The sequence below is a fragment of the Aplidium turbinatum genome, chromosome 14 (assembly GCF_918807975.1).
Source record: "Aplidium turbinatum chromosome 14, kaAplTurb1.1, whole genome shotgun sequence".
NCBI lineage: Eukaryota > Metazoa > Chordata > Ascidiacea > Aplousobranchia > Polyclinidae > Aplidium > Aplidium turbinatum.
The window spans coordinates 802631-830392 of record NC_137485.1 but is presented as its reverse complement, the minus strand read 5'-3'; the positions used below and the strand labels follow the sequence as shown (position 1 = coordinate 830392).

Genomic DNA, 27762 nt, shown 5'->3' with positions numbered 1-27762 from the left:
CAGAAATAAACCGAACATTCACAGTTGCCTAGCAACGGAATGCAGTAACTTTTATTACACAGAATATCCATCGAACGACGTCACATAATCGTCACAATCCATCGAACGACGTCACAATTCAACAGCATTACCTACCAAGACAGTCACTTCACTAGAGCGACACCTTGTGAAGGAAAATAGACTGCGATACTATGGCGAAAATAAAATCTATAAAAATTTAAGTACGCTAAATAAACGTTGTCAATATCATGCAATCAATAATGTGCAACGAACGACAATTATGAATGAACAATCAGTGAAAGAGACAGGCTGCTTTAGGGGGCGCCTCTCCATAAACCACTAACTGTGACGTCATCTGATGAAGAAAGGTGAAATATAGAGCGGGAAATTAACGATGCTGTTCGATGACGTCACACAGTACCATGCGATTGATTGAGAGGAAGTTGGCCACTGAGTGAGGAACAGGAGGCAGCGATTGCTGTCTATATGACGTGGATGATGGAAATGAAAAGTAAACCAGCCAAGCGTGGCCGCATGAGGCTGACCAATCAGATCTGTCCAAGGTCAAAGTTCACGTCAGTCTGAGATACCACATGAAGGTGAATAATGACTTGGTCACAACAAGTCATTCCCTCAACAAATATTTCATGTATCAAATAACGAAAATACAACGCACGCTTGCAGATAAATAGCGATCTCTGAAATACTAAACTATGATTAGATGAAACAGAAAAGTCGCGGAGTTCCGGATGCGAACATCCACCATTGTTACGTTCCTCTTGGTTTGGCAACACTGCTGTCGTACTGACGTATGAGCTGCGACTGCGACACCACGCCGCCCTCTTCCTGAGAGAACGCGTACCCGTAGTTAGCGCCGGAGAGCGATCGTAAAGATGACGTTCGATCGCGGTCATCCGAAACCGCAGAGAGGATTTCGTGCGATCCGTTCCGCGCAGCCATTCCGAACATGTTCTTCAGCAACTGAGCTTTCTCGTTCAAACTGGAATGCACGTTCAATCATCATCATCATCATGACAAATCATTATCATCATGACAAATCATCATCGTCTAATGACAAATCATCATCATGACAAATCATCATGACAAATAATCATCATCATGAATCATCATCGTCATGACAAATCAATGATCAAATCAATGAATCATCATCGTCATGACAAGTCACCATCATGACAAATCATCGTCATGACAAATCATTATCATTATGACAAATCATTATCATTATGACAAATCATCATCATGACAAACTATCATCATCATTATGACAAGTCACCATCATGACAAACCATTATCATGACAAGTCACCATCATGACAAACCATCATCATCATCATCATGACAAACCATCATCATCATCATGACAAGTCACCATCATGACAAAACCATCATCATCATCATGACAAGTCACCATCATGACAAACCATCATCATCATCATCATGACAAGTCACCATCATGACAAACCATCATCATCATCATGACAAGTCACCATCATCATCATCATGACAAGTCACCATCAATGACAAACCATCACCATCATCATGACAAAATCATCAATTCAATTAAAGCGAAAATTGAAAATCGTTGATGAAACAGCCACCAAGCATAAGGTGTCATGCACGATCAACTGAAAGGATGCGCGTGGGGTTGCAATGACGTCACTGTGGGGTCACCAGCAAATACAGGTGCATCAAATAAACAATGTTAAGGGGGTATCGGTCAACCGGGGGACCACAAGTAAGTAGAAACCATCTATCTGGTTGCTGGATTTGGTAAGCATTAGGTTGCCATGGAAACATAGGGTTTACCATGACAACACTTCAAGGAGCATTTTATGAACTGACGGATTCCCACAAAGCAACAAACGAAGAATCATGTCGCCAGTAACCGACCCAGCCATGCAGGTGACGGAAGGCGGTGATTGCGTCATCGAATTAACATCGTGCGCTTCAAACAGCTACGTCATTACCAACGGGAGATTCGTCATCGAGCCAATGCTCATGACGTCACTACGCTACACTAATCGAGTCTACTTTGAGGCAACACGTCATCGAAACTGTACGAAACGTGACGTCACGATTGCGGTATCGTCAAATCTTGCCGTCAAACTAATTAAACGCTACCATAGCAACCGATCACAAGCACCAATAGGAGCTCACCACGTCAGCATTCTGTGCTCTCAAGCTCGTCCACAATGCAATGCAACAACCCCTCCCTGGGGAGAAACAAAACAAATCAACGTCCGCAGATAACGACGTCGCTCGTGCTTTGATTATAACGAAACAAGCACATGCTGATACGGGGGTCCTAGGGGGTTACAAGGAGGTAGTGTATGCTCGTACGCAGGGAGGCGCATTGCTCCAGAAGGATATCACCCTGAACAATCGGGGGCCCACATCATCGGGGGGTACTAACCCAAACACTTTCTCAAGTGAGCAACGTTGAATCGACGTAAAAGTGTGCACACTTGTTATCTGTCAAACGATGTTTCGCGGCGCTCTATGAAGTTGTTCATCGTGAACAACAGATGCCGCCGACACCAGACAATCGTGGTTGTGATGAAACAAAACAAGATTCCAAATTAGTGTTGGAAAATTAAAGTAAAGGTTTTGAGATAAAATTCATAACTTTTACAGCTTTTCAACGTCAGATGACAAAAATGTGCAAGAATTATGAATTCAAGGTTTGAGTGAATCATGCAAGCCTGGTGGCCTGTACTTACAGTGTTGCCAGGTTCGCTTAGTCATAGAAGGCGGACATACCTAAAGGCAACAAGACGGAAAATATAGCGCCAGGCTCTGAATAGGAGAGTTTGGTGCGTACACATTATACAATGAAATTGACAGAAATGTTAAAAATAGTGGCAACTGATTTAGAAAAACAAACAGGCAATGATAATAACATAAGGTATTACTTTCCAAAACCTCTACAGCAGTGGTTCTTAACCCACATGTGGGTAATTTCAGGATAGCAAACAAACAATGTCACAGGATGTAACAAACAATGTCACAGCTGTAAGTGGTAAAGTTGCTTTATTACTTACACTTTTTTTGATGTTTTGAGTCCGTTCAAAACAACCAAACAAGCACAGTGATATTTTATCATTTTTAGAATTGTTTCGTCATAGTGACTTATTTTTCGCATCATTTTTGTTGCCGGTTTTATGTATTTCGTTTTTGTGACATAATAGTAAGACTTTTCTTGTAGAATCAGTTCATTTACAGTTGTTTTATGAGCAAGCTTGATGGCTGCGTTGCTGTTAGCAGTTGTTTGAAGTAGTTTATATAGCTAAGTGTACATTTAGAGTTAGTGTTGAGACGAGCGAGCTATATTCTTTTGAAGATGAAAGCTTGGGAAAATGATGGGGAGAGCATATCTAAAAGTTGTGCAAAACCATTAACATGGTTGACCATGTTCCCTTCCACTTATCTCTGTGAATCAGCATTTTCAAGTGTTAGATCTGAAGTCAGATTTGCTTTGTGCAGTATCCAAAATCGCATCCAATATTGTATCGATTGTACACAAAAAAAGCGCAAGCGTCTCACTGAAACTATTGATGCCGTTCTTTACATTAAATGTTGTTTTTGCTGAATAACGCTGTTTTATATTTTTAATATGGTAAAATAGATAAAATTAGATTTTGGGTAATGGGACTTTGATCTGGACAGAAATGGGTAATAAGGGAAAAAAGGTTAAGAACCCCTGCTCTACAGTCTATTTCACCCTAAAAGGGGGATCGTGAGAAGGTCCTTATTCAAATAGATAACATTCAATTTGAATAAGGGCCTTCTGATGATCCCCTTTTAGGGTGAAACAAGCTATAGAGGTTTTGGAAAGTAATAACTATATTTGATGTAATTTCCTCTGCTTGGCTTTTTGCTTGACATTGAGCATTTTTGTAGCATTGATAGAATGTTTTGTTTAATATAAGGCATAAATGATAATGATTAAATATTGAGTATGTTGATCTTAGCTGCTGCTTCTGCACTGCATAAGCTAGTCCGAGTACAGCAGTGGTCAGATAAACTTCACAATTTTGCTTTCACTGAGACATTATACTTCTTTCAATATAAGCTGTCGCCTGGCACCACCTTTCCTCATGTATCACAACAAACTGTAACCTACTTCCTCATTAATTTAAGGACAACTTTCTCACTTTTCCGCTGCTGACCTCCAGAGGGATAGCCTGCCTTCTAGTGGTGACCCTGTAGTCATGGCAACCTAACCTCGCAATCTTTTCTAGACTTTCGTTGTCTCTCTCCTGCAATGAAACAACCGTCAGTATCATTACATCGATTCAACGTTGCTGGACGGGGAAAGTGAACCGAGCAATGTAGCTACAGCCCCAGCAAGTTGTTCGGGTTTCACTTGAATCAAACTTCCATCCGGTGGTTGAGTGCACAGGAAGGCAAAAGGGGGCCAATCTATGTGTCCACCTTCAGGGATGTCACCCAGTGTCTTGCCAAAGACACAATGCCATGTGCTCTCGAGTGGTGCCAAACTGGTACCCTTCCGAACGTTCGTCTGACTTCCCCACTATTCGATCACGCAAGCTACTTCTGCTTTTAAACTTAGAGCACAATTGATCGTTTTTATAACAAATGAACGTCAAAAGACGGTTATTGAACACAATGTTGATGATGGACCAACCTCTGTCGTGCAGCAGCCAGTATGGTAGGAGCAGGATCCATGTGCAACATCTCCAGCTCCTGGACTTCTTCCACCACAGACTTCTGGAACCTCCGTCGGAATCTACAATGGAAGTCCTCCTCATCAGTGGTGGAGGCACAAGCGACAAGCACGGTCTATCGAAGTTAGCACGAGGCGGTATTGGCCACAACACATCATATAGACGTAAAAGTATCAGTTTGGAACAAATCGGATTTCAACCGAAAACTTTCAGGTTCCGCTTCGTTCCAATGACTTGTAGCCACTATGTGTCGCCCTACACAAACTCATCAATGGTGACGAGATAGAAATTAACAAAAGTTTGTTCTCAAGAATAAGTTGAACGACAGCAGCCAGAGCTGCCAGACAATGTCAGTGAGATTTGAACTCAAAACTTCATACATTCGTAACCACTAGGTGTCACAGGTACTTACACTTTCCATAACAGGTCGCGAAACAGAACCGCCACTGGGAGGAGCAAGAGGCCCATCCAGAACACGGCCACGCCCAGCACATTAGTGGCCTGCCCCACCATCTCGGCCCCCACTGGGAAGGTGGGGAAGAAGTAGGAATAAGCCCCAAAATAAGCGAACCATGCGATGATGCTCCCCCATACGGCGACGTGGGTGAACTGGAACAAGAAGCAGTGTTGCCAGTTTCAACATCAAACAAAATATTGTGCCATTGAAAGTCTAAATTATTAGCAATTCATGCGCAGCAAAGTGCGTTCAGTGAAGATACAGGACAAACACATGAACTGTGAATAAAGAGGCGAATGTTTTGTGCCGATTACGTCACAAATATCAGGTTCAACTCCACATGCCTAATTCAAATAGAACAATGCCACAACTCACTATAGTCCATGTTCCTGACTCCATGCCTGCCTTCAAACACACGGTGACCACAGTATACTGCAAGCAACAAGTTGTTATTGATAAGCTAGATCAAGTCGTAAGCAAGCGACCTTGGTTCGAATCCGGACCGAATTTTTTTTTAAATTACTGCTGCTGATAGCAAAATATATACATAGGGAGGTTGTTAAACTATAGTTGCTTGGTTGCTCGGACGACGAAGACGCTCAAAGACGAAATGCATTAACATCAATTGCATCAATCAATTATAATCAACATTGGCCACAAACTACCAAGATCCGTACATCTACTAACCGTGTATATGAAGTTGCCCAGGAACAAATAGCCTCCAGTCTTCCCGTCACCGAAGACGATATCTGCAACAAGAAATTGAACGAAGTACACACAAGATGTTCTACGCACAAGTCACCACTGCAGGGTTGCCAGTGGCTACAACCACATACAAATTAAACCAAGGAAGTACTGACCGTATCTGAGAGCCAGGGCCGGTATGAAGAACAACATGAGGGAGTGGAGGGTGGCGTTGAGGAACATCTTCCAGAAGACCTTCGCGTTGTACTTGACCGCACCCTGAGATATCGAGTACAGCTGGGGGTACTTCAACATGACGTCACTGCTACAGGTGCGTTCGAAGAGACCCAGGGCCAAGGGGGGCAGTGATGTGAAAAACTGGGGGTGAAACAAAGCCAACATAATAATTGTGCATGAACATGTACGTCATAATGACGTAATCCCTAGGAGTACTTCAAACTGTACGAGATAACTGGCACAATTATTGAAATTATATAATCTTTCGATCAATTGAAGATTACCAACATGACAATAAAGAAACATGCAAGATCCGGCCACTTACAATATTGTAGAACGCGATGTTCCAGCGCTCGAAGATGATCTGTCCGGAGAAGCCGTTGAAGAATGCGAACCAGAGCTGGAGATTACAGACAGGAAGATTAACTGGGGGGGACTACCTCCCTACGAAGGTGGTTACCCTTACATGACGTCACAACAATGACGAGACCGCACAGTTGGTTTCGAAGGTTCGCGAGACTGCGCCGTCCACAGAGACGTTGCACGGGACCAACTCGAAAGCGATCGGCCTCCCGTGCGAGAGACAACGTCAATTCTTGTCAACATTACTTCCGCACATTGACCGATCGGTGGTAGGCTTCAATGGATTGCTCATGGTGACATCATAATGACAACGACAATGTGAACAATAGGACGTCATAATAATAGCAAGCAACGATGGAGTTTGCTGCCATCTAACAAGGACGTATCACGGCCTATAAAGGAAATATCGCGCCGCCGAGTGGAGTGATCTACAACCCCATCAACAACCACCAACCTCGATCAGGTAGAGACAGATGTTCTTGTAGAAGGAGAATAAAATGCACTTGGTCAGTCTGTTGTAGTTCCATGCCCCATGCACCAACAACAACTTCTGCAGGTACTTGAACTGAAAAGTACGTCATCACTGATTACGTCATGGTAAGAAACGTTTAGGAATGTATAAACTTGTATCGGTGACAAAACCAACTGCGCACCCGATAACACAACATCGCATCAGATGGAACCCATTTTGAATCAAGAAGCGATTAGGACCGCTGTATCCATCGCAGATCTGCGTTGCTCTAAGCGCTTTACAAAGCAGACAGCGTCAATGCAGCCGCATAGAGGTGCAACCGAGTACATCACTACACAAAATAAATCAAATCGACGAAGCGAACTGCGTTGAAGCGGAAGTTTATTGCCGATACAGAAAAAATTTACAAGTTTTAAATTATATCGCAAAATGTAAAACATGCTTCAAACCTTTCCAATACGTCATCGAACGAGTCAACAGACTTCGCTGCGGCTCTAGGAGGCTTACCTGTCCTATGGAGTAGTCTGATGAATTGGCGGCCTGCAGTCCCTCAAACCCGCTAATGCCTACCCCCACATGGGCGGCCTGGATCATGCTGACGTCATTAGCTCCGTCCCCTATCGCGAGAGTGATCGCGTGGCAGTTTGTCTTCACCTGACAACAAGCACCGCGTTAGTGGGAACCGCGTAGTGCTCTCGCGGCACCGGAAGACGGCGATGACGTCGCATGGATTGTTATCCAGCATTCGGCAAACAACGTAACAGAGGCGGGTTTCAGTTTCATATAATTTTGCAAAGTTACATGTAACTTGAAAATGATAGTTTTGTTCAAAACTTTAAAAACTCGATGAATTATTTGTAACTTGTTACTTTACAGTACAGACAAAAGTAGGAAACAGCTTCCTCACCAGATCCACGATTTCTGCTTTTTGAATGGGGGAAACCCTGCAGCAGACGACAGCCCTGCATGAAAGAGCCAAGTCGAGAAAGGAGGACCGCAACTCACAGTGGAGGGCGTGCTTGAGGGCGGCTCCCGATACAATCAAGGCCACGTTGTTCTCCTGCCGCACGAGGTCGCTCCCGATCTCGTTCAACGCGTCATTGATCTTCTCCCTCGTCGTCTGCGGAGGATGAGGAAGAGGATTAGGAGGAAGCACAGATGAGCTCCTCGTAAAAAAAGTAAATAGTCTCCGAAGTTCTTTGTGGCAAGAACATAGTGCTGGTTATAATGTTGCACGTGGAAGATTCCATTCATAGGATCCTGGTTCGACACCCGTGCAAGTTGGGCGTTGAATATGACTTCTCACCTCAACCCAGCAGGTATGGAGGCTGAATGAAGCTAGCGTTGGTAATGTGGGACGAGTGCAATGGGAACCTGGTGTGTCAAGCACCAGTGGCCGGTGACGTGAAGGTTTGACCGGATAGAATGTCGATGACCGTTTACTGAGGGGGCCACCTCAAATATATTCATTGGGCAACGCGTGCTTGTGTGACTAATGACGAAACAATCAGCAATTCTCACATCGGTTGACGCGTCGTCCAGTATGACGACAGACATGTTGTCGTTGATGAGTCGACACGAATAGGCGATGTTGATCGCTGTTTCCTGCTTGTCGCCTGTCAGCACCCAGATCTTTATGTCAGCCTTCGCCAACGTTGCTATCGTCTCAGGTACGCCATCTTGCAGTCTATCTTCAATAGCTGAGGCGCCCACTAGGTGTAAATCCTAAAACAAAATAATTCAGCAAGACACACTTCACGAACTTCTTCCCAGTGATAAAATATAAATTCATTGTTTAAAGACTTGATGCTAGCTTAAACTTAAGTTGAGCGACTCATTTCCATGATATGTTTCCGTCTATTATCTCAGAAACTGGCAACACTGCAACAACAAGCGAAAACATTCCTTCAGCTTCGGTGGCTGGGTCAAACTTTTATGGTTACGTTTCAAGAAAGCGGCCACACAACTTTCATCAGCCTCAGTTACCTTCTCAACGAACTCATAAGCGGCGGCGAGTTGTTCATCTCTGGCGATCACCGCGGTGCTCGCCTTGTAAAAGGTGACGTCGTTCCATTCCTGGAGAGGAACAATGTGACAGTGCGTCATTGATCGTTACGTCATCATGCATTACGTCATCAAACCGGCGACCAAACGACGCGCGGGGAACAAGCGTTCGAAACTGATTCGTGCGATTCCACGTTTTTAAAGACATTGATATTTTTCTGTTAAAACGATGAAACATTCCGCAGGAAAGCCAACACCGTGGCTTGGCAATGAAATAAAGGCCGCCAAGGACCACTCACCTTATAAGCATCTTCATTCAGCATAGTGTAAGCGAAACAAAGTGTACGCAATCCTTCCTTTGCAAAGTCCATCAGGTGGCGTTCGGTGTCATCTGTGGACGGGGACCAAGAATTTATTTTGGCCTCGCACCACACGCTCCACCAAGAGGCGGAATATTGCGGGTGGAAACGACACGATGAAGCGAACCTCACCTTTGAACTGGGAGTCCTCTGCCAACCGCTCGAATATGACGTTGTCCGCACCCTTGCACATGAGCATGATAGCGCCTCCTGGTGTCCTCACAATCACCGACATCCTCTTCCGGGTGCTGCTGAACTCAAGGACGTTCAGGATCTCGTATGTCTCCTCCTCGCCGCGCTGCAAACACCACTGTGACGTCAGTGCTCCGTCACAAGCGGTGGGAAGAATGCATTGCAAGGGCTTCACAAGCAAACAAGTTGACACGCAGTAAGGCCAATGAGAGGGGGGTAACAAACCCGCATCAAGTCAACATATGAGAAGCTGAATCTTCAAAAAAAAATTGGCATTTGATAATTTCTAAAAACTTTCCTGAAAAACTATGTTCCTGGTAGCAAATGATTGTGATCCCGGTCAGGTTGGCATCACCGTCGTGCACTAGATCGTTAGAGTGGCATTGTGTCATCACAAGTTACCTCAACACTTGACAGCAAACCTCTAAGAGAGACGCTTACCACATTGACTGTGACGTGTGTGGGAGTTCGCTCAGTGAAGATGTAGCCGAGGCTTCTTGCAGCTTTGACCATCGCTGTCTCGTCGGGGGATGACGACTGGTACCTGGACAGTCATAAACCAAATGGAGTTGAAATCACAAAAAACAAAACCAAATACTGACTCAATGACTCGACACAAAAGCAAATACTGACTCGATGATTTGAAACAAAACCAAATACTGACTCAATGACTCGACACAAAAGCAAATACTGACTCGATGATTTGAAACAAAACAAAATACTGACTCAATGACTCGACACAAAACCAAATACTGACTCGATGACTCGAAACAAAATAAAATACTGACTGTAACTGTTGACAAGTTGGACATTCGGGATACTTGTACTTAGTACTCACTCGATGTCGCTGTTCACTTCCATGTTGATCTCATCACGATTCGAGGTCAGGCCATTCTCTTCCTTGCCCATGTGCTCTGGTACCACCGTGTGGCAGACAGACATGAGGGTTACAAACTGTCTGGCCCACTTGTCGGCCTCCTGCAAGCAGCAGACAGAAGTTAATTGTATTGGACAGGACACAACATGGTGGTTACTATTCAAGCGTGTTCTAAACTCACAGAATTCTTTTCAAGTTTCATACGGAATTCATCATCGTCGAAACCTTGCCCGCTCATTGACCTGAAAGAATGCAGGATCAGAGAAAGTCCCTCAAACTTAAACTTTTCAAATCATCATGAAGAAGAACATTCACCTCAGCAATAACCCCACCACTCATCCATACTTCACCCCAGCAATAACCCCACCACTCACCCATACTTCATCCCAGCAACGGAGCACTTCTTGAATTCCATCCGGTTCTGCGTCAAAGTTCCAGTTTTATCCGAGAAAATATATTTAACTTGACCCAACTCCTCGTTCAAGTTGGAAGTGCGTGCCATCGCAGGGGTGTTTGTGACGTCATAGTACATGTCGATGTCCTGGGGAAAGATGCATTATGAATAAAAATTAGCATCTCGCACGTTACTTTTCGTCGTAGCAGTTCCCTTCTCGAAACACCAAGTACTAACAGCAACAACCAATATAGCTCCCGATTGATCGCGTGACGTATTTGATGACGCTTCAAACTGAAGTGCTGCAATCGACTAAACGACGCAAAAAAGTGCTTATTCAAATAGGAAGAAATTCTCGCAAGTTTAGTTGAACAAGTTAAAGCAGAACTTAAACAAATCCGAGCTTCCGGTTCAATCAATAACTTGGTAAGAATACAACAACAATATGGTGGCCCATGCACTACAGACGTCGACGTGTTCCTTACAGAGTTGATGAATATCGCTTGGATGAACTTGACAATCTCCAGAGTTACAAGGAGGGAGATGGGAACCAGGTTGTTGTACAGGATGATGAAAGTCAGGAACTCCAAAAAGAAGCCACGGGCTCCTTCTCCTGCAAATCAAACAACCTCTTATGTCACATCCAGTGTGGAAGCAGAAACCAGAAGCATATGACCATGGCTGTGAGGTCACACGGAACACATGACGATGGTTGTGAGGTCACAAGGAATACATGACGATGGTTGTGAGGTCACAAGCAATATATAGTGATGGTTTCACTATGTAGTATTATAACATCATCTAGGCTGCGATAGATTGACAAGAACACTCACCGTCCCCATCGATGTACCATCTGTGAGGAGTCTGCCCTTTCCACACTTCGCTGCCCACTGATGATCCAAGGGATATCACAAGCAGGATTACCATCAAAAACCAGATCTGAAGATAAAGAAGCATATGGCATCAATGTTCTTTAATTGAAGGATTCAAACTCTAACTTTCCATTACCCCACAAACCCCTTTGATCACGCCACAAGCCCCTTTCATTACCCCATAAGCTCCTTTGGTTACCCCACACACCTGCATATTGGTCGTCCTGTCCACATTTGACATCTTCAGTGGAGCTCTATTTGCGTTCTTCATGAGCTTCGATTCGTGGCCAGTATACACAACGACTCCGTATATCCACTGAGTGTTGCGCAGCATCGCACCGCGCAGCAACATCTGGTCGGGGCCAAGCGGAATGGACCTGTGAGGTAATCGAAGCACGAAAGATTTAGTTTAAATTATATAAATCACAAATTACAAGACTAAGATTTGTAAACAACCTGAAAGATTTGTCAAACTGGTTTGATAATACGATATGTATATTTTGATGTTATTTTCTGAAAGAAAATGTTGACAAGACAACTGTCCACAGACTCTTTGTTTGATGTTGCTGGAATTACTAAACGAAAAAACAAAACATGCAAACAACTCGAGCAAAGCGTTAACGCGATTATTTGCTGAATCTTCAAGTTCAATCAGCAATAGGATACTGTGTTGAATCTTGGTAACACCCATGTCGGGGTAGTAGCCCTCATCCTTGGACATTGCAGTGGAGAAGATGGCCACACCTCTATGATTGGCTATAACATTGGACAACACGTTTTGAATGGCAGGCGATCAAATAAAAAAGCATCAAGGATTCTTTTCAAAAAACTACTTTTACAAATATGAATAAAAATAGTAAAAAGTTGAAACGCCTTGATCTTTCTTTCACTTAACGATGATGGGCTCTTCATGTTTTTTAGGTTCTAAACTCCTCATTATGCCACCCACCTGCCGTCGTTGTTCCCCAGTGTTACATTTCCAGTGAAGTCATAAAGGTGGCGGTTCGGTCCCTCACACTCGATGCAGCCGCTGACGCGTTGGAGGTCGTCACTGCATCGGGCGCCACCGGTGGCTGGAAGGCCCTGGAAGTATCACAATTCACACAAATAAAAACTTGCGCAGATGATCAGAACTTAAATTGATACAAACAGCAACTAATTCGGGTGCCAGTATATTGCTCAACAACTCAAATGGCCTTTATACGTCCCATGCTTTCCAACATTCCAAACCTCAACTGGTTTGGAAGTTGTTCATATAACTGGGCAAGGAATCGTACCCAGGTCCACCAATCCCCGACCGTCACCTACCTGTCTAATCTTTAAGTTCGTCTCTCCGTCCAAGTTTGCGGTTTCGATGTAGCACATAGCTTGGGGTTCGCTGGATGAAAGAAGGATGAGATCCGCCGGAAAGAAGTGTCCGTTCACAACTTTCACAATGTCACCGACGACAACCTGAAAGTCAACCATCCTTCAAATATTTCAATCGCCCTGATGACTCCAGATTTAAAGCAATTGATGTGCCGGTGCATCACGTGACACGGGGGGTGCAACCATGGAGGGTGGATACGTTCAACGTGATGTTTGTAACTGGCGCGATCCATTGGACAGTTCAGGTTGATGCAAAGTTGCAACGAATCACGTGACAAGATTCAACCAGGTGCAGTGAGCAAGCAATGCGAGCTGTGTTTGCTACATCAGACAATAGCAATTGTTCAACAAACAATTGCAGTAGGCGAGCGCGCATGTACCATTGTACCTGTATCGGTCAAAAACAACCTTCTTCTTTGCCACCAGAACAATGGCATGATGGTTACGACGACGGGCATTGGTAGCACTGCATCATAATGGGAAGGTCTAACATACTCGTAGCCATGACAACCTAAGAGGTCATCAAAGCGACATGAAGATGCTCTCAAGAGGGCCCGACCACTGAGCATCACGGGTAAGTTGCTTTTATATAAATTTACGTTGCATAAACACGGTTCAGTCAATAGGATGGAGCGAAATTTCTTGAAGGTGCCACCCGGAAGCTTTAATGATTAAGCATCGTAGTCAGTTCTCGCATTAAAAATAAGGCTTATAGGCAAATTGTTCGTAAGCAATAGTTCGTAAGCAATTGTTCGAAAACTGTTTTTCGTACAGTAAAATGAAAGCGGTAAAACAATTCTTCGTAAAGCATTTCTTCGTATACATCAAACTTTAACTGCATGCACGAAGAAATGCTTTAGGAAGAATTGTTTTACGAAGAATTAATTTTATGAACAATTGTTTTACGAACAATTGCTTACGAATAATTTGTCGGACACCAAAAATAAGTTCTTTATTTACAAGAAGTCAGCGTCCGCTGAAATCAATGTACAATGTACATCAATTCTGATTTGGTTGCAAATGCATGTCCCACTCTGTACAAGTTGCAGCCCAACCAGCAAAGTGCCAATCATTCAACGGGCGGATAGGACAATAGATATATCGAGGACAAGAAGTGTTGAGAATACAGAACACATTGTAGCAACCAAGCCAGCAAATCACTACATTTTTACATTCATTTGCAAAGAGCTAATTCGCTATCTGGAAACACGTTCGACAACTGACAATACGTCGATTGCTTGGTAGACACATCATCTACTGGCAACACACACATATACCCGTTGTCAGATAGCCATCGACAGCGCGAACACCACTTCCTGGTGACGCTCTGTGATGGCGTAATCACAACACACACTGTGTGGTTGGCCTAACTGCAGTGCAATGTGTACAATGAACAATATGCCAACGGGAGGTATCCTACTTCACACCCCACAGGCGGGGCTTGGGAGGTTCTATAAGGCCTCACCTGGGTCCATTGGGCCTCAATGAACCTTCCCTCCCTGAAAACCTCAACAACTCTGTTGTTGACCGCATCGTCTTGCCGGTGACGTTTCTGAAAGAGCAAAGTGAATAATAATGTTTGTGGGAATGGAAGTTGGAAATTTGGGAAAGTATATATTGAAAGCACCTTCCAGTATTTTAACTTCGCTAACAAAGCAAACCGCGTCAGCTTCCTTCGACAGGAAACCCTGCTACAGTGCAAGCCTCGGTACAGGCTTCCTCGTTGCCACAATGAGCGCGACCTTTCACGGCTTCTAAACTGCGGCGTTTATGCTCGCGCGGATTGCTGAAAGCATGCGACCAACACATCTTATTCTTAGAAGATACAATTCAAGATTCCGATCTACACCTTATCAACCATTATAAAACCTTGTAACATAAATCTCAAAACGTTTGCCGGCTAATCCACGAAATGATTTCACAACGTTGATCACATCGGCGAATCGAGCTTATAACAAGAAAAATGGACGCGAGAAGCTTTAGTGCGTGTGGTTGTTACAGCGAAAGAACTCTTGAGTTTATTCATCGTCGACCGCACGATTGCTACATGGCTGAATGGTAAGAGCCTTGGTACGGCACTCACAAGGGGGCCGGTTCGACACCGCTCAACAGCATGCGGTTGTGTCTTTGGTGAGACGCAAAGGCATGTCTGTAGGTGGGAACAAAGATTGGCTTCCTTGCCTTCCCATCCACTTAATCTAAATTTTCCACCTGATGATGGAAGCCTGGAAACGATAAAAAGTCGCCTGTATGCCATTGTGACGTCACTCACGTAGTCTTCGATGATTTCTTTGATGGCTGCGACGAGAAGAATGAAGATCAATGGGACGATGGTGGTGAAACGGCCAGTGGGGGATACACCAGGGATTTGCTGGAGAGGAGGAGAAAATATTATATCTCTTTCAAGAATAACACAGAAGCGAACTATCTGATAGGACCTCCAAACAACCTTCTCAAATACGGAGACAACTTTTTACAATAAAAACTTTTACAATTTGAAAAAATTGTCTAGACTAGAACTAAAGTAAAGGAATATCAAAACATTAAATAAAATGTCATTTGATGCATCGTTGATGGTGCTAAGGACTCACTTGTAAGACGCAGATGATCAAAAAGAAGATGTTGAAGGCCTTACGGAACTGCTCGAATAAAAACAAAGGCAGAAAGGAGAAAAAATTGTACTTGGCGGTGCTGCAATACATAATGTCATCCATAACATTTAAACTACAATGATGCTGTTTTAGGTCAAAGATTCCCTGATGCTTGAAATATCTTGTCCATCATCAGGCAGGTTAGTTCCGTTCATCTATATAGAAGGAAGTTAAACAGCTGAGCTTATGCATTACGTCATCACCGCATCCCATGCAGGATGACGTAATACAAGGTTCCCTCGCACAATCGGATTTGTCAGAAAATCTCCTCACCTGATGGAATTGTTGAGGAAAGATTGCTCCAGCACTCCTGGACAATTGAAATATAACTTCCTAGTTCCTAGATCTTCCTGAGACAACGAGGAGGAGGAAGTTGCTGCAAAGATATGAACAAAATAAGTCGATGCAGCTTGATGACGTCACATGACGGACATTGCTGAGTTGGGAATCCACGAGTTGCGACATTCCCGCAACCGCTGAGCCTTTGTCGAACCTGGGATGGTGATTATAGTAGCAGCTAGAGTAAGCGATCTACCGATGACGTAAGCTCTGGTTAGTTGTGCGTGGGAGGTTTTGCAGCATGTGATGGATGAGGTCACGTTTCTATGGTTACGCTAGCAGTAGTCGCTATTTCGTGGCCACCACACAAACAAGATACTGAGAAGCAGCATCAATATGAAAGGACAGATTTACAAAAGCTCAGGTAAGTCGTCTACGTTGAGTAGCACAATGGGTCTCTAAAGCAGAGGTTTAAGTATGTCACTGTGCAGTAAGTTTTGTAAGACAGAGAACCAACCACCGTCATGGATTCGGACAACAAAGCCACTCACAGCAACGACCAACATCTATCCCAACCATAGAGAACTCTCAAGCAAGGGTCAACCAACCCTGTTCACAATGCGAGCTCCATTCAAATCTTGTGAATAATTTATGCAGATGACCGGTTGCCATAGCGACGCGTAGAATAATTCAAGGTAGCGGCGCGACCGTGACGTCAACATGATCAGTGATGCCACTAAAGGTACAAGTTGCAGCAAGGAAGCAATGGTGCTCCTAATGAAGTCACAAAGCCAGAGATTCGGTGGCAGCAACATTGCAAGCCTGAGCGACAGGTGCTGAGTAAACATTGGTCTAGTGAACACTTCGAGCTTATCTTGCTCATTACATCAATCATTGCCGGATCAATGCAAAATTCACAACAGGCTAGTTTCAATTGAAGCATCGTTAATATTCGCTTGGCTGATATTGAGATGATGACGGTGAACAAACAAAGCTATGATTGACAGGTGAAAATGGTTAGTTTCGAAGCTGAACAATATTCACGTCCATAAAGTTCACAGAATCAAAGCTCTTCGCTTAATCGTTCTAAAACTTTCATAACATCAAATTTTCATTCGAAAATATTTCAAATTATTCTTACAAATTTTCATTGGCGAATGCATTGGGTGATTGCATTACATGGCTGGGCGATTTCACTTTTTACAGTAAACTATGTCGAATGCATTCCCATGCCAAATCCCGTTAGGATCGTTTTATAGAAGGAAAACCATATTTTTTGCTACAGTAACAAGTTGTACGCGAGCATCTTTCTAGATATTTCATTGGATTAAATGATTGAAATAAAATGCGTTGTCGAAACATGTAACACACCACGGTGGCCAACCCTCAACTAGTTTGGACAATTGCTCTTTGAATGACCTATCACGGATACTGGTGGTTGACCAAGCACCATTTGTTTAGTCCAATGTAGACAAAATATACAGTTAAGTTAAGCTACCATAAGCATTCTTACATTCATCGAATCAACGGACAAAATTTAGACAAGCAATCGATAATTTAGAGCGTTCTCACTTGAAACCAGTCTAGCGTTGGTCAAACGAAACGAAAAGGTTTTGAAAAGATTTTAGAAGCGTTACACACCGCACAGCCATTCTGTTGAAACACATCGTTGGGCACCGATGCATAAAGCTCTTTCAGTCTTTCAAAGTACTAGGACTACGAACATTGAAATAAACACAGCAGAATTGATGGTTTCAAATCTAGACAGAAAAGTTTTTATTTGACTTCATGAGTGTTACTGTATTTAATTAGGCAACAGAAATTACAAATCCGGTGTAAATGAGACATATACAGATTCCCTTCAATCGATGAAAGAATCAAAAGACACAATTTCAAATGTTTGATGCAGTAAAGCTTGAGACGCGGATCGAAACGCAACATTCCGAATTGAAGCGCAGTAACTTATTCAGTTTCAATAGCAGCTTAACTTAATGAAATGCAGCGACCGTTGAACAGCACATCACATTTTGTCATTCTAACTTTTTCATGTGACCATTTTGGTGGTAGGCCATAACTTTTGGTGTGATAAACATTTTATTGATTGACTGAATGACTGGTTGGTTGCATATGCATTGAATAGTTCATTACTTAGCAGGAAACAACCACACATCAACATGCAAGCTAATTGGGAGCCTAACAACATGAAACGGTTTCCAGCAATCGCATAATCATCATCTGAACTCAATATCACAATTTATCAAATTAGAACTTGAAATCTAAAGCGACCATCGCCTCTTGTTGCTCGATACGAAGGTCACCAGGTAAAGCATACTTCAACACAAATTATTATCTTTATTGCCTATTCCCAAATATTATCTGTTTCAAACTGCGCCAACAGCTTGAGTTTCCTGAGAATAAGAAAAATTAAAACTAATACACAATGTTTTAAAGCCTGAATACTGAAAATTTTGGGTGTTCATCATGACAATTATCATTTCTAGCACTAGTTGCAACGGAATGGCCCGTTTCGGTGAGTCCGATTCGTTGAGTTCGATTCGGTGAGTCCGATCCCTTAACGGGGAATTTTTTCAATTATTTTTTTGAATTATTGGGTACCGTAGCATAATTATCATTGCCGTGTTAGGGTTAGGGGTTAGGAGTTAGGGGTTAGAGGTTAGGAACTCACCGAATCGGACTCACCGAGTAGTAGCAGACCCAGTTGCAACGTTCATCTGGTGAAAGTGAAAGCAACAACGAACAGGTTGATTTATTGCTTTACTGACGTTTTTTTTGTCTCCACTGCTTCGAATGTTTAATGTTTTTAATGTTGGAAGTTTTTACGTAATTTAACGTGGAAAGTAACAGCTCACACATCATTGGCCAATCTTTAAAATATTGTGTGTTTTATTTTTTCTTGCCTTCAATCGCACTGCAGTATATAACTTTGTAAAATTTATGTTGTATGTTATATGCTTTTGAGGATGCGCATTGTCATTGTGCGCGAAACGTCAGTGAAGCAATAAACCATCCCGTTTATTGTTGCTTTCACTTTTATCAGATGAACGTTGCAACTAGTGCTAGAAACGGTTTAAACCCCAATGACTTTCACAAGTAAATGTCCGTCATTTCCGAGCTAACAGTCAACCAACCACCAGCACAACAGTTTCACCACAATTCCATACATACAGGAGGCTTGTGACTTGGACAACTAAAATTTTTGTAGTCTTTCGAAATTAGATTAGAACTATAATTAGAGTAATTTAAGCTTTTAAAAATTAGACTAGGATTAGAATTAGAGCTACCCAAGATTTCACAAATTAGAGTAGAATTTAAACTAGATTAGAATTAGTTGGACGCAGTTGTCACATATCTTTTTTTAGTTGGATAAAAACGCCAATGTGGCAACTCGGGATTAAAGTATCATTCCATTACAGCGCCAAAACCACTTATAAACGTCATTATATACATTGTAACATTGTGAATTAATCGATTTTGTCATGATTTTATTGCTCAAGGGATGAAATGACACTTTGATCTTGATCGTTTTATTGCATTTTCTTTGTATAACGCTTATAAGAGCGCAGTATCCTTCCATTTGCCAAAAATACCGTTGGACAAACTAAAATTTTTAGCAAAACTGGAGATTGGATAAGAATTACAATTAGAACAAACAAGTTTTTACCGAAATAGATTAGAATTATTGACATTTTGCTCTAATTTATCGAATTAGACAACTAGAATTATCTAGTTGTCCAAGTCTGCTTGTGAGTGGATAAGGCGAGCATTGAACCGAGCTGGAGTCGCTATGAAACTGTTTCGAATCACCCGCAATTATCTTTTCACTAACAAAAAATCCAAGTTCTTTTTACAATAAATGTGGTGAAATGATTGTGACGTGATATAAATCGGAATGGCCCGGTTCGGCGAATCCAATTCGGAGAAGGCAATTCGGTGGAATCCCATTTCGGAGACGCCTTTTTGGGAAAACATCGATTCAGAGAATTTTCGAGAATTAGTACTTAGTAGGGATTATTTAGGTAGGCGGTTTTTGTGTTCACCTTGCCATACCCATGCAAACGGTTAGGTAATTAACTTAACCTATAACACTGGTCAACAAGACATTTTTACAACACAATCTAACAATAATTCTGGACCTGGTGCCCAAGAATGTAAGTACTTATCAAAACTACTATGGAATTTGAAACGTCAGATCTATGTTTAGTGTTCACACATGCTCAAAAAAGATCAACTGATCAGAGTCAGAAAAAAGAAACAACAATTTTAAAAATCCAACAAAGCACCACAGCAACACTAAAGTGTCACATCAATGTTATGTCTAGAACTCTATAAAATGCAATGTACTCGACCTTTACGAGCAGAGTAGGCCACACAAATCAAACATTTAAGTCATTAATGCCATAATGAGCAACCTTCACGCCAGGTTTGGTGCAACTGGAAGCTTCCTACTTCAGTTCAGATGACAAAGCAACACAAATTAAGTGGTTAAGTGATTAGTGTGGTTCACAAATAATCGTTTCGTCTTTTCAAGAATCTGTAAATATGTGACAAACATGATCGTGTTGATTTGCTAGATCGCAAAAATGTGACTTGCATCAGCAACTAGGTTAGTAACAAGCCTGTGAACAACTAACAAACTTCAGCCGAAGACAAACCATGCTTTTGCCAAGCTACAATAGACGGCACTGTTACATCCAGTGACGCACAGTGAGTGGCAACATGCTACTTGCCTGGAACAGCAGGGGCAACACTGCTAGGATGCATTATCAGATCAAGCTCAACCTCTTCCATCTCGGATGGTGAGGTCAACTAAACACCAACCAAGCAGTCACCATGGTGCACCCATACAAGGTTAGCAATACTTTGCTAACAAATATTTCTAAAGGTTTGGCAGAAAGTTAACTTAACTGTACCACGGACATATAAAACCGAGTAAGTCGATGGGTTTGATGCTTTTTTTTAAGCAAAAATAACTAGAAACGGACATAGCATTAACAAGTAAGAATTTTCAAACGTTTTCAACTCATTGTCATGTCCTCATCAGGAATAGCCCGACAATTACATCTGCAATATATAGTATGCGATAATTAATACCACATAAAAATTAAGTTCAGTTTGAAATATTTTTAAGTAGACAATAATTATGTTGGCTACACACTGTTCTCAAAAAAACAATTTTCTTCTTTCTATTTTAATCCATAAGCAATTTTTGCATGTTCTTCAAACTAGTGGTAAAACCTCATCAACTAATGAAAAGCACAAGTACTTTTGATAATTGCATTGTATGTATAATTGTATATTACAGCTTTAAAGTAACTCCTGATGAGGACACAAGTAGGCCTACATGTCAAAAATGTTTGAGTTTATTTTAATTGTGTTATATTTCTCTGGGTAATAAAAATGTTAAACCCATTAAAGTTACTTCGTTTTGTAAACTAATGGTTCAATATAGAAAACTACAGTATATATCTATTAAAGCTTTATGATTCTGATAAACTGCCACTGCCTTAAAATGAAAGGATAAAAAAGCAAAAGTAGCCAGTGAGCTCTTTATGTTTGAGCTTGTGGTGGAACTATAAAGGCATCAGTGAAGAATGAAGATGCACAACCAAAGAATTAAGGTTTAACTGCAATAACATTTAATTTATTGTGAAACTGTTTTGAAGCATCACCTCAGGTGCAAATGAGCTACCGGTATCATAAAAATTATCTGCGTGGAAATTAGAAGTTATTATTACACTTTTAAATCTGACATCATCTTCATCCTGACAACAAACTTGCCTGCTACACACTGCGATGATAAACTTATGAACACATCACCGCTGGCAACCTCTGAAGTGAACCTTTGAAAACCCATTTGAAGCAAAAACTCAAATAACAGTGTGGAAATTTAATACAAGTATTACATATATTAATTATTAATCGAATAGTTAATAAAAATCATGGAGTCATGCATTTGAGAACAACCAATAAAATCATCCTTTTTACATTGAAACAACGTAAATATTACAACTTTCAATTTATAAAGTAAAAAGTTTTATGCTAAAAAAACAGAACTTTGAATCCCAATATGATGAATGGTTTCCAGCAAGTTTCAAATCTTTCAATACCGGTACATCATGTGCCAAGGAAGCAGTTAACACGGAACTGACCATCATCATCATCATCATAATCCATCGTCGGTTTGTTCCCCACTAGTGGGGGTGGCCGATTGTTTCCGCGCAGCAATTGTTTTAATCCCTTTTCTCCATTTCACCCTGTCCCTTGCATCTTCCTCCTTCAGTCCGACTTTTTTAAATTCATCCTTCACTTGTTGTTTCCACGTTCTTCTTGGACGACCGCGTTTCCTCTTCCCATCCACCTTTAGATCTAGTGCCTTTCTAAGAAAACTTCCTTCCTCCCTCCTTATCACATGTCCATACCATCTTACTCCATTTGCCCTTGCCAGTTGGTCTATGGTCTCTCTCATCTCTAGCATATCCAACAATTCTTCAGTCCTTTTTTCCCTTCTCGTTTTCACCCCACACATTGCTCTCACCATTGACCTTTCCGTTCTTCTCAGGATTGCCAGTTCACTCTCTCTCAATATCCATGTCTCGCTACCATATAGCATTGCAGGCCGCACACAGCTCCGATATACTTTCCCTTTCATCCTTAGTGAGAATTTTCTGCCATACAACATTTCCCCACATTCCCTGAACTTTGCCCAGCCCAATCTTGCCCTTGTTGTCACCGCTGCTTCACATCCACCACTTCCATTTATCCGATCACCCAGATAACAGAAGTCTGTCACTGTTTCGATGCCATGGCAGAACTCATCATCATGGCCTTCCACTTCATTCCTTCCTTTACTGCATTTCCCACAAACAAAACACTTCGCCAATCTTGTTGCGGCTCTCTTGACATTAGCACATCTTGCATGTACCCACTTTCCACATTCCTTGCATTGCATTGAATTTCTCATCACTCTCTTGCCACATATTCCACAGGGATCTACTTTGCTCTCAACAACTGTTCCTTCTGCTCCACTCACCATCACTTTTGTTTTTTCAAGATTCACCTTCATACCCTTGGTTTCAAATGCTTCTTTCCATTTCTCAAACTTTCTCTCCAGTCCCTCCATACTATTACTTGTCAAGACCAGGTCGTCTGCATACAAAATTTCACTCAATAACCCCTCCCTCACTCCTTCAGTTACAACGTCAACCACAATAGCAAATATCAGAGGTGACAAAACTGATCCTTGGTGTACACCAACCTTCACAAAAAACTCGTTTGAATAATTTGATCCAACTCTCACTTTTGTTCTTGCATCCTCATACATAGACATCACAGCTCTCACTAATACCTCCGGTATACCTCTTTTCCTCATTGCCCACTCCATCACTTTCCTTGGTACTCTGTCAAATGCCTTTTCTAAGTCGACGAAACACATATATAGTTTTCTCTGCTTCTCTCGGTATTCCTCCTGCATTCTTCTCAATATAAACAGAGCATCCACTGTACCTTTTCCTGGCATGAATCCAAACTGCATATCATTTAATTTCACCAATGTTCTCAACCTCTTTTCTAGTATTCGCTCCACAATTTTCATTCCATGCTCTAGTAGTTTTACACCTCTATATGCACTGCAACTTCTCACATCCCCTTTTCTCTTGAACAATGGAACAAGAGTACTATGCTTCCACTCCTCCGGCATTCCCTCTCCATCTAATACCCTTTGGCTAAGTTGTAGCATTACTTCAATTCCCAACTCTCCACTTGCTTTTATCATCTCTACGCTCACTTCTGATGGACCGGCTGCTTTACGCAGTTTCATTTGCCCCATTGCCTCCACCACTTCATCACGAGTAACCTTTCCCACTGGACCCTCCACCAGATCAACCTCTGTCATATGATCCCATACATTCTCCTTATTCATAACATTTTCCATGTGTTCCTTCCACACTTCTCCTCTGCTTTCCGGGCTGAAATGCAACTTCCCATCTCCACTCCTTATACATCTTCCCCCTACAATATCATTCCCATCCTTTTTCATTTGCTTTATGAGTCTGAATACTTTGTTTTGGCTTTCCCCCATTTTATTAAGTTCCTCCTCAGCACCATTCTTCATAGCTCTTGCAACAACCCTCTTTGCCTTCTTTTTCATACTCTTATACTTCTTTTTATTCTCTTCTGACCCATTTTTGCGCCACTGCTTGTATGCATCTCTTTTCTGTGAAATCGCATGCTTCACCTCTTCATCCCACCACCATGTGTCTCCACGATCCCTCCTCACTTTCTTTTTCCCACATACTTCATCACATGCTGCTAGGACACCTTTCTGAAATGAAGCCCACAAGTCCTGCGCACTCATGTTTACCAGCTCTTTTGCTCTTTTCATAAACTTAATTCTCGTTTCTTTTTCCTCCAGTTTCCACACATTTCTTACAAAAACTCGTTCTTTCTTCACAATTTTCTTCACTTTTTTCATATTTAAGTCTCCTACTACTAGTCTATGCTGCAACTCCCACGGAATTACTTTCACATTCTTCAAGTACTTTCTCTGTTCCTGCCCAACCACAATAAAATCAATTTCCGACTCATGTCCTCCTGAGCTGTAAGTCACCTTCCTTTTCTCTTTCTTTTTAAACCATGTGTTGGCAATACAAAGTTTCCTTTCATCACAAAATTCAAGTAGCATTCTTCCTTCCATGTTTCTCTTCCCAAAACCATACCCTCCATGAATGCCCTCGAACCCATTTGCTTGTTTTCCAACATGTCCATTAAAATCTCCTAATCCAAACACCAACTCTTTTGAACTCCGTAAATCCCATTCCTCTGCCAAAACATCATAAAAACTTTCCTTTTCTAAGTAATCCCTACCACTTTGAGGTGCATATGCACAGATTAGCCTCACTACCTCCTCTTCAAAAGCAAGTACCATTGTCATCACTCTGTCACTCCTTCTTCTAACTTCTATTACTTTCTCACACAATTCCTCTTTTACCAAGAAACCAACACCACCGATTCCTGTGTTATTTCCTGACCACCATAACTTATATCTCCTCTCATTGACACCTAAAAACCGCGCTGACTGTCCCCTCCATCTTACTTCCTCTAGGCAACATATATCCACCCTTCTTTTTCTTAGTTCTTCACATATTTCAGTTCCTTTACCACACAAACTTCCCACATTCCAGCATCCGATTCTAACACCATAATCTTTTTTCAATGTTTTTTTGTTTTCTCGGAACCCAGAGATTCTTCGCACCCCTTGCCCATCTAAGGGCTGCTGGGGACTAGGGGCCATTTTTAGCTTTTGTTGCATTTAAATAATTATATTTTATATTTTATATATTATATTTTATATAAATAATTATATTTTATATTATCCATTTAAATAATATACCAGTGAGAACAATAACTCACACATAATCGCCCAACTTTATTTTTATTTCTCGGCCTTAGTAAGTTAGCTAGACCTGGTTGACAACACCAATGAGTACCACACATGCTTCTTAAACCTACGATTTTGCTGTTACCACAACTTTAGCTTTGTTTGCCATAGTAGACTATAATTTTTAAACAAATTCAAAAAAATGGAAATTTATGATACTACTTACATGTTAATATGCTGAATTGAGACCTAATTCGTTCCATGTTCACTTCACAAACTCTAAATATTTCATAACGTTACTGAGATGTTGATTTATTTAAGTTTTTTTCTAAAAGTCTAGTTAAATTATCATGACTGTTCTGCAAAAACAAAAATATACTTTTCAGAACCACGTTAAATCCGCATACAAACTTGACACCAACAAAACTTAACAAGGTGAAAAGAAATTCATTCACTCTACATTTTGTCATGTTAAAACTGTGTAAATTTAAACCCAGGCTACTTCAATTGCTCAGACACAGAAAATTTTAATTTGCTTTAACAATATGTTATTGTTAGCATTGGGCATACTAGCAGTCACTGTCCAATTGATGCATTCCAGTATTGCTCTCTTTTGATAAGAAATATTTGGTACAGTGGTATGGGTGGGTCCCACGAATTACCCATAAGCACCATAAGTCGCATCGAATTACCCATAAGTGGTGTTGAATTACCCATAAGCCTGTATAGCCGTCTAGTAGCCCAGTAGTCGGCTGCATAGCCGAGTGGTGAGGAGCACTGGCTCGACGTTCCAAAATAAGTTGGACATCGCTCAAGAGCCTGTGTCATTGGCAGGACACTTGAAGGCATGCCTAAAGGAGGACACGAAGATTGACTTCCTTGCCTTCCCGTCCACTTATGTGCAATCTGCAGTTTGAGTGTTTTGGCCGCTAAAACTCTTTAACACAGGACAATTTTCCCTATGAATCAGGTGACTGCAGCATAGTAATCGTTCTCGCACTCAGCCAGAGACTTAATTCTTGCTTTGAACTTGATAATTAAAGACAAAAAAGAAAAATGACAAGAGTGGGAATCAAACCTGTGTTATCAAAGTCAATAGCTCTTTGTTTAAACCACTACGCCATACCAGCGCTCGTGGAATCTTCACTTAGTTTAGTTTATATCATATCAGTAATGTTTCGAGAAGGCTCACAATATTATCAGTTTAATTTGTTTTTATTTCTGATCATCACAACGAAAAAACAATATACGACAAATATAGCACTATACTATAGCAGAGGTCTATAAAAAGTAGAAGCGACAAAACGGGGACGTTATAATGTGCATGATACCAAAGCAGGACAATCAGTTTAAAATATGACACGGTTGCAACACCTTATTTCATGTGACACTCCGTCTGCTACGGCGACCTGCAGATTACATATATGCTGACATGAAGGCGTACGTAATTCCACGTTGCTTATGGGTAATTCGACGCGACTTATGGGGCATATGGGTAATTTGACGTGACTTATGGGGATTATGGATAATTCAACGCGACATATGGGGCTTATGGGTAATCCGTGGGACTGGTCTTTCTGAGTCTTATGTTTTTGCCTACTCATACTGGTAGGTTTTGATTCTTTATCTTCAGACTGTCAAAACCTTGATAGGTTATTTCTGGTAGTTTCGCCTACTTGTAGGGCTTTTGACGCAGGCCGGTTACTGAGATTGACAGAGTAAAGTTTTCCGCTTGTTGTTAAACTTTTGTTGCCAGGGAATTATTCCATCCATTAGGTGTCGTTGAATAGAGAGCAGTCCTTAGATTGCGTTGCTCAAGCGCACACTCCAAGAATGGAATTAACGCCACTTTATCTTGCAGCTTTGCAGGAACTCCGATTAGCGACTTCGGCTTTGTTGTATTTTTTTCTCAATCTTTTCAGGGGACGAAGTGTTAGAGGGACAAAATATGTTGCACCAGTGAGCTTCCACTGGTGTTCTAGCACCCAGAATTTTAAGGGCTCAACTTCTCAACCTCTTAGTGGTGAGCCCTGGTGATTGATTCTTGCAATCAATGACAACAAATCGAGATAGCAATTGTAGCTCACAAAGCTCGATGCAACTACATCCTGTACAGAGTGATGCCGACGAGTAACGGCTAGTCGGCTATTCTTAGAGCAATAAGTCATAAGTGAATAACAACAAATCGAGATAGCAATTGTAGCTCACAAAGCTCGATGCAACTACATCCTGTACAGAGCGATGCCGACGAGTAACGGCTATTCTTAGAGCAATAAGTCATAAGTGAAGGCCAAGCAAGTAACGGCTATTCTTCTACAAGAGACACACGCCACTAGGGAACGAAATCAAGGTACAAAGTGTTCAAGGACAAAATAGGTTACATTCAAACCTCATTGTTGCAGTGTACATACTGTTACCACTGTAGCATGAAGTATACTGCTGCATTAT

At 41.7% G+C, this 27762-nt stretch overlaps 1 protein-coding gene across 1 annotated transcript; it reads right to left on the bottom strand.

Annotated features, from left to right (window-relative positions):
- Positions 1-17: 17 nt before the first annotated feature.
- LOC145783117 (putative phospholipid-transporting ATPase IA) lies at positions 18-25675 on the bottom strand. Its single transcript, XM_082594895.1, has 28 exons — positions 25541-25675; positions 15912-16014; positions 15579-15678; positions 15260-15358; positions 14453-14539; positions 12928-13071; positions 12569-12702; positions 11828-11996; positions 11581-11686; positions 11233-11360; positions 10728-10894; positions 10535-10595; positions 10315-10454; positions 9918-10020; positions 9417-9582; positions 9225-9316; positions 8908-8997; positions 8443-8646; positions 7829-8041; positions 7429-7575; positions 6904-7014; positions 6412-6486; positions 6026-6227; positions 5853-5914; positions 5541-5597; positions 5121-5317; positions 4669-4770; positions 18-1000 (listed from the first exon to the last, which is right to left on the bottom strand). The coding sequence occupies exons 1-28, from the start codon at positions 25575-25577 to the stop codon at positions 769-771; spliced, it is 3528 nt and encodes a 1175-aa protein (XP_082451021.1). The 5' UTR covers positions 25578-25675; the 3' UTR covers positions 18-768.
- Between the last annotated feature and the right edge of the window lie 2087 nt (positions 25676-27762).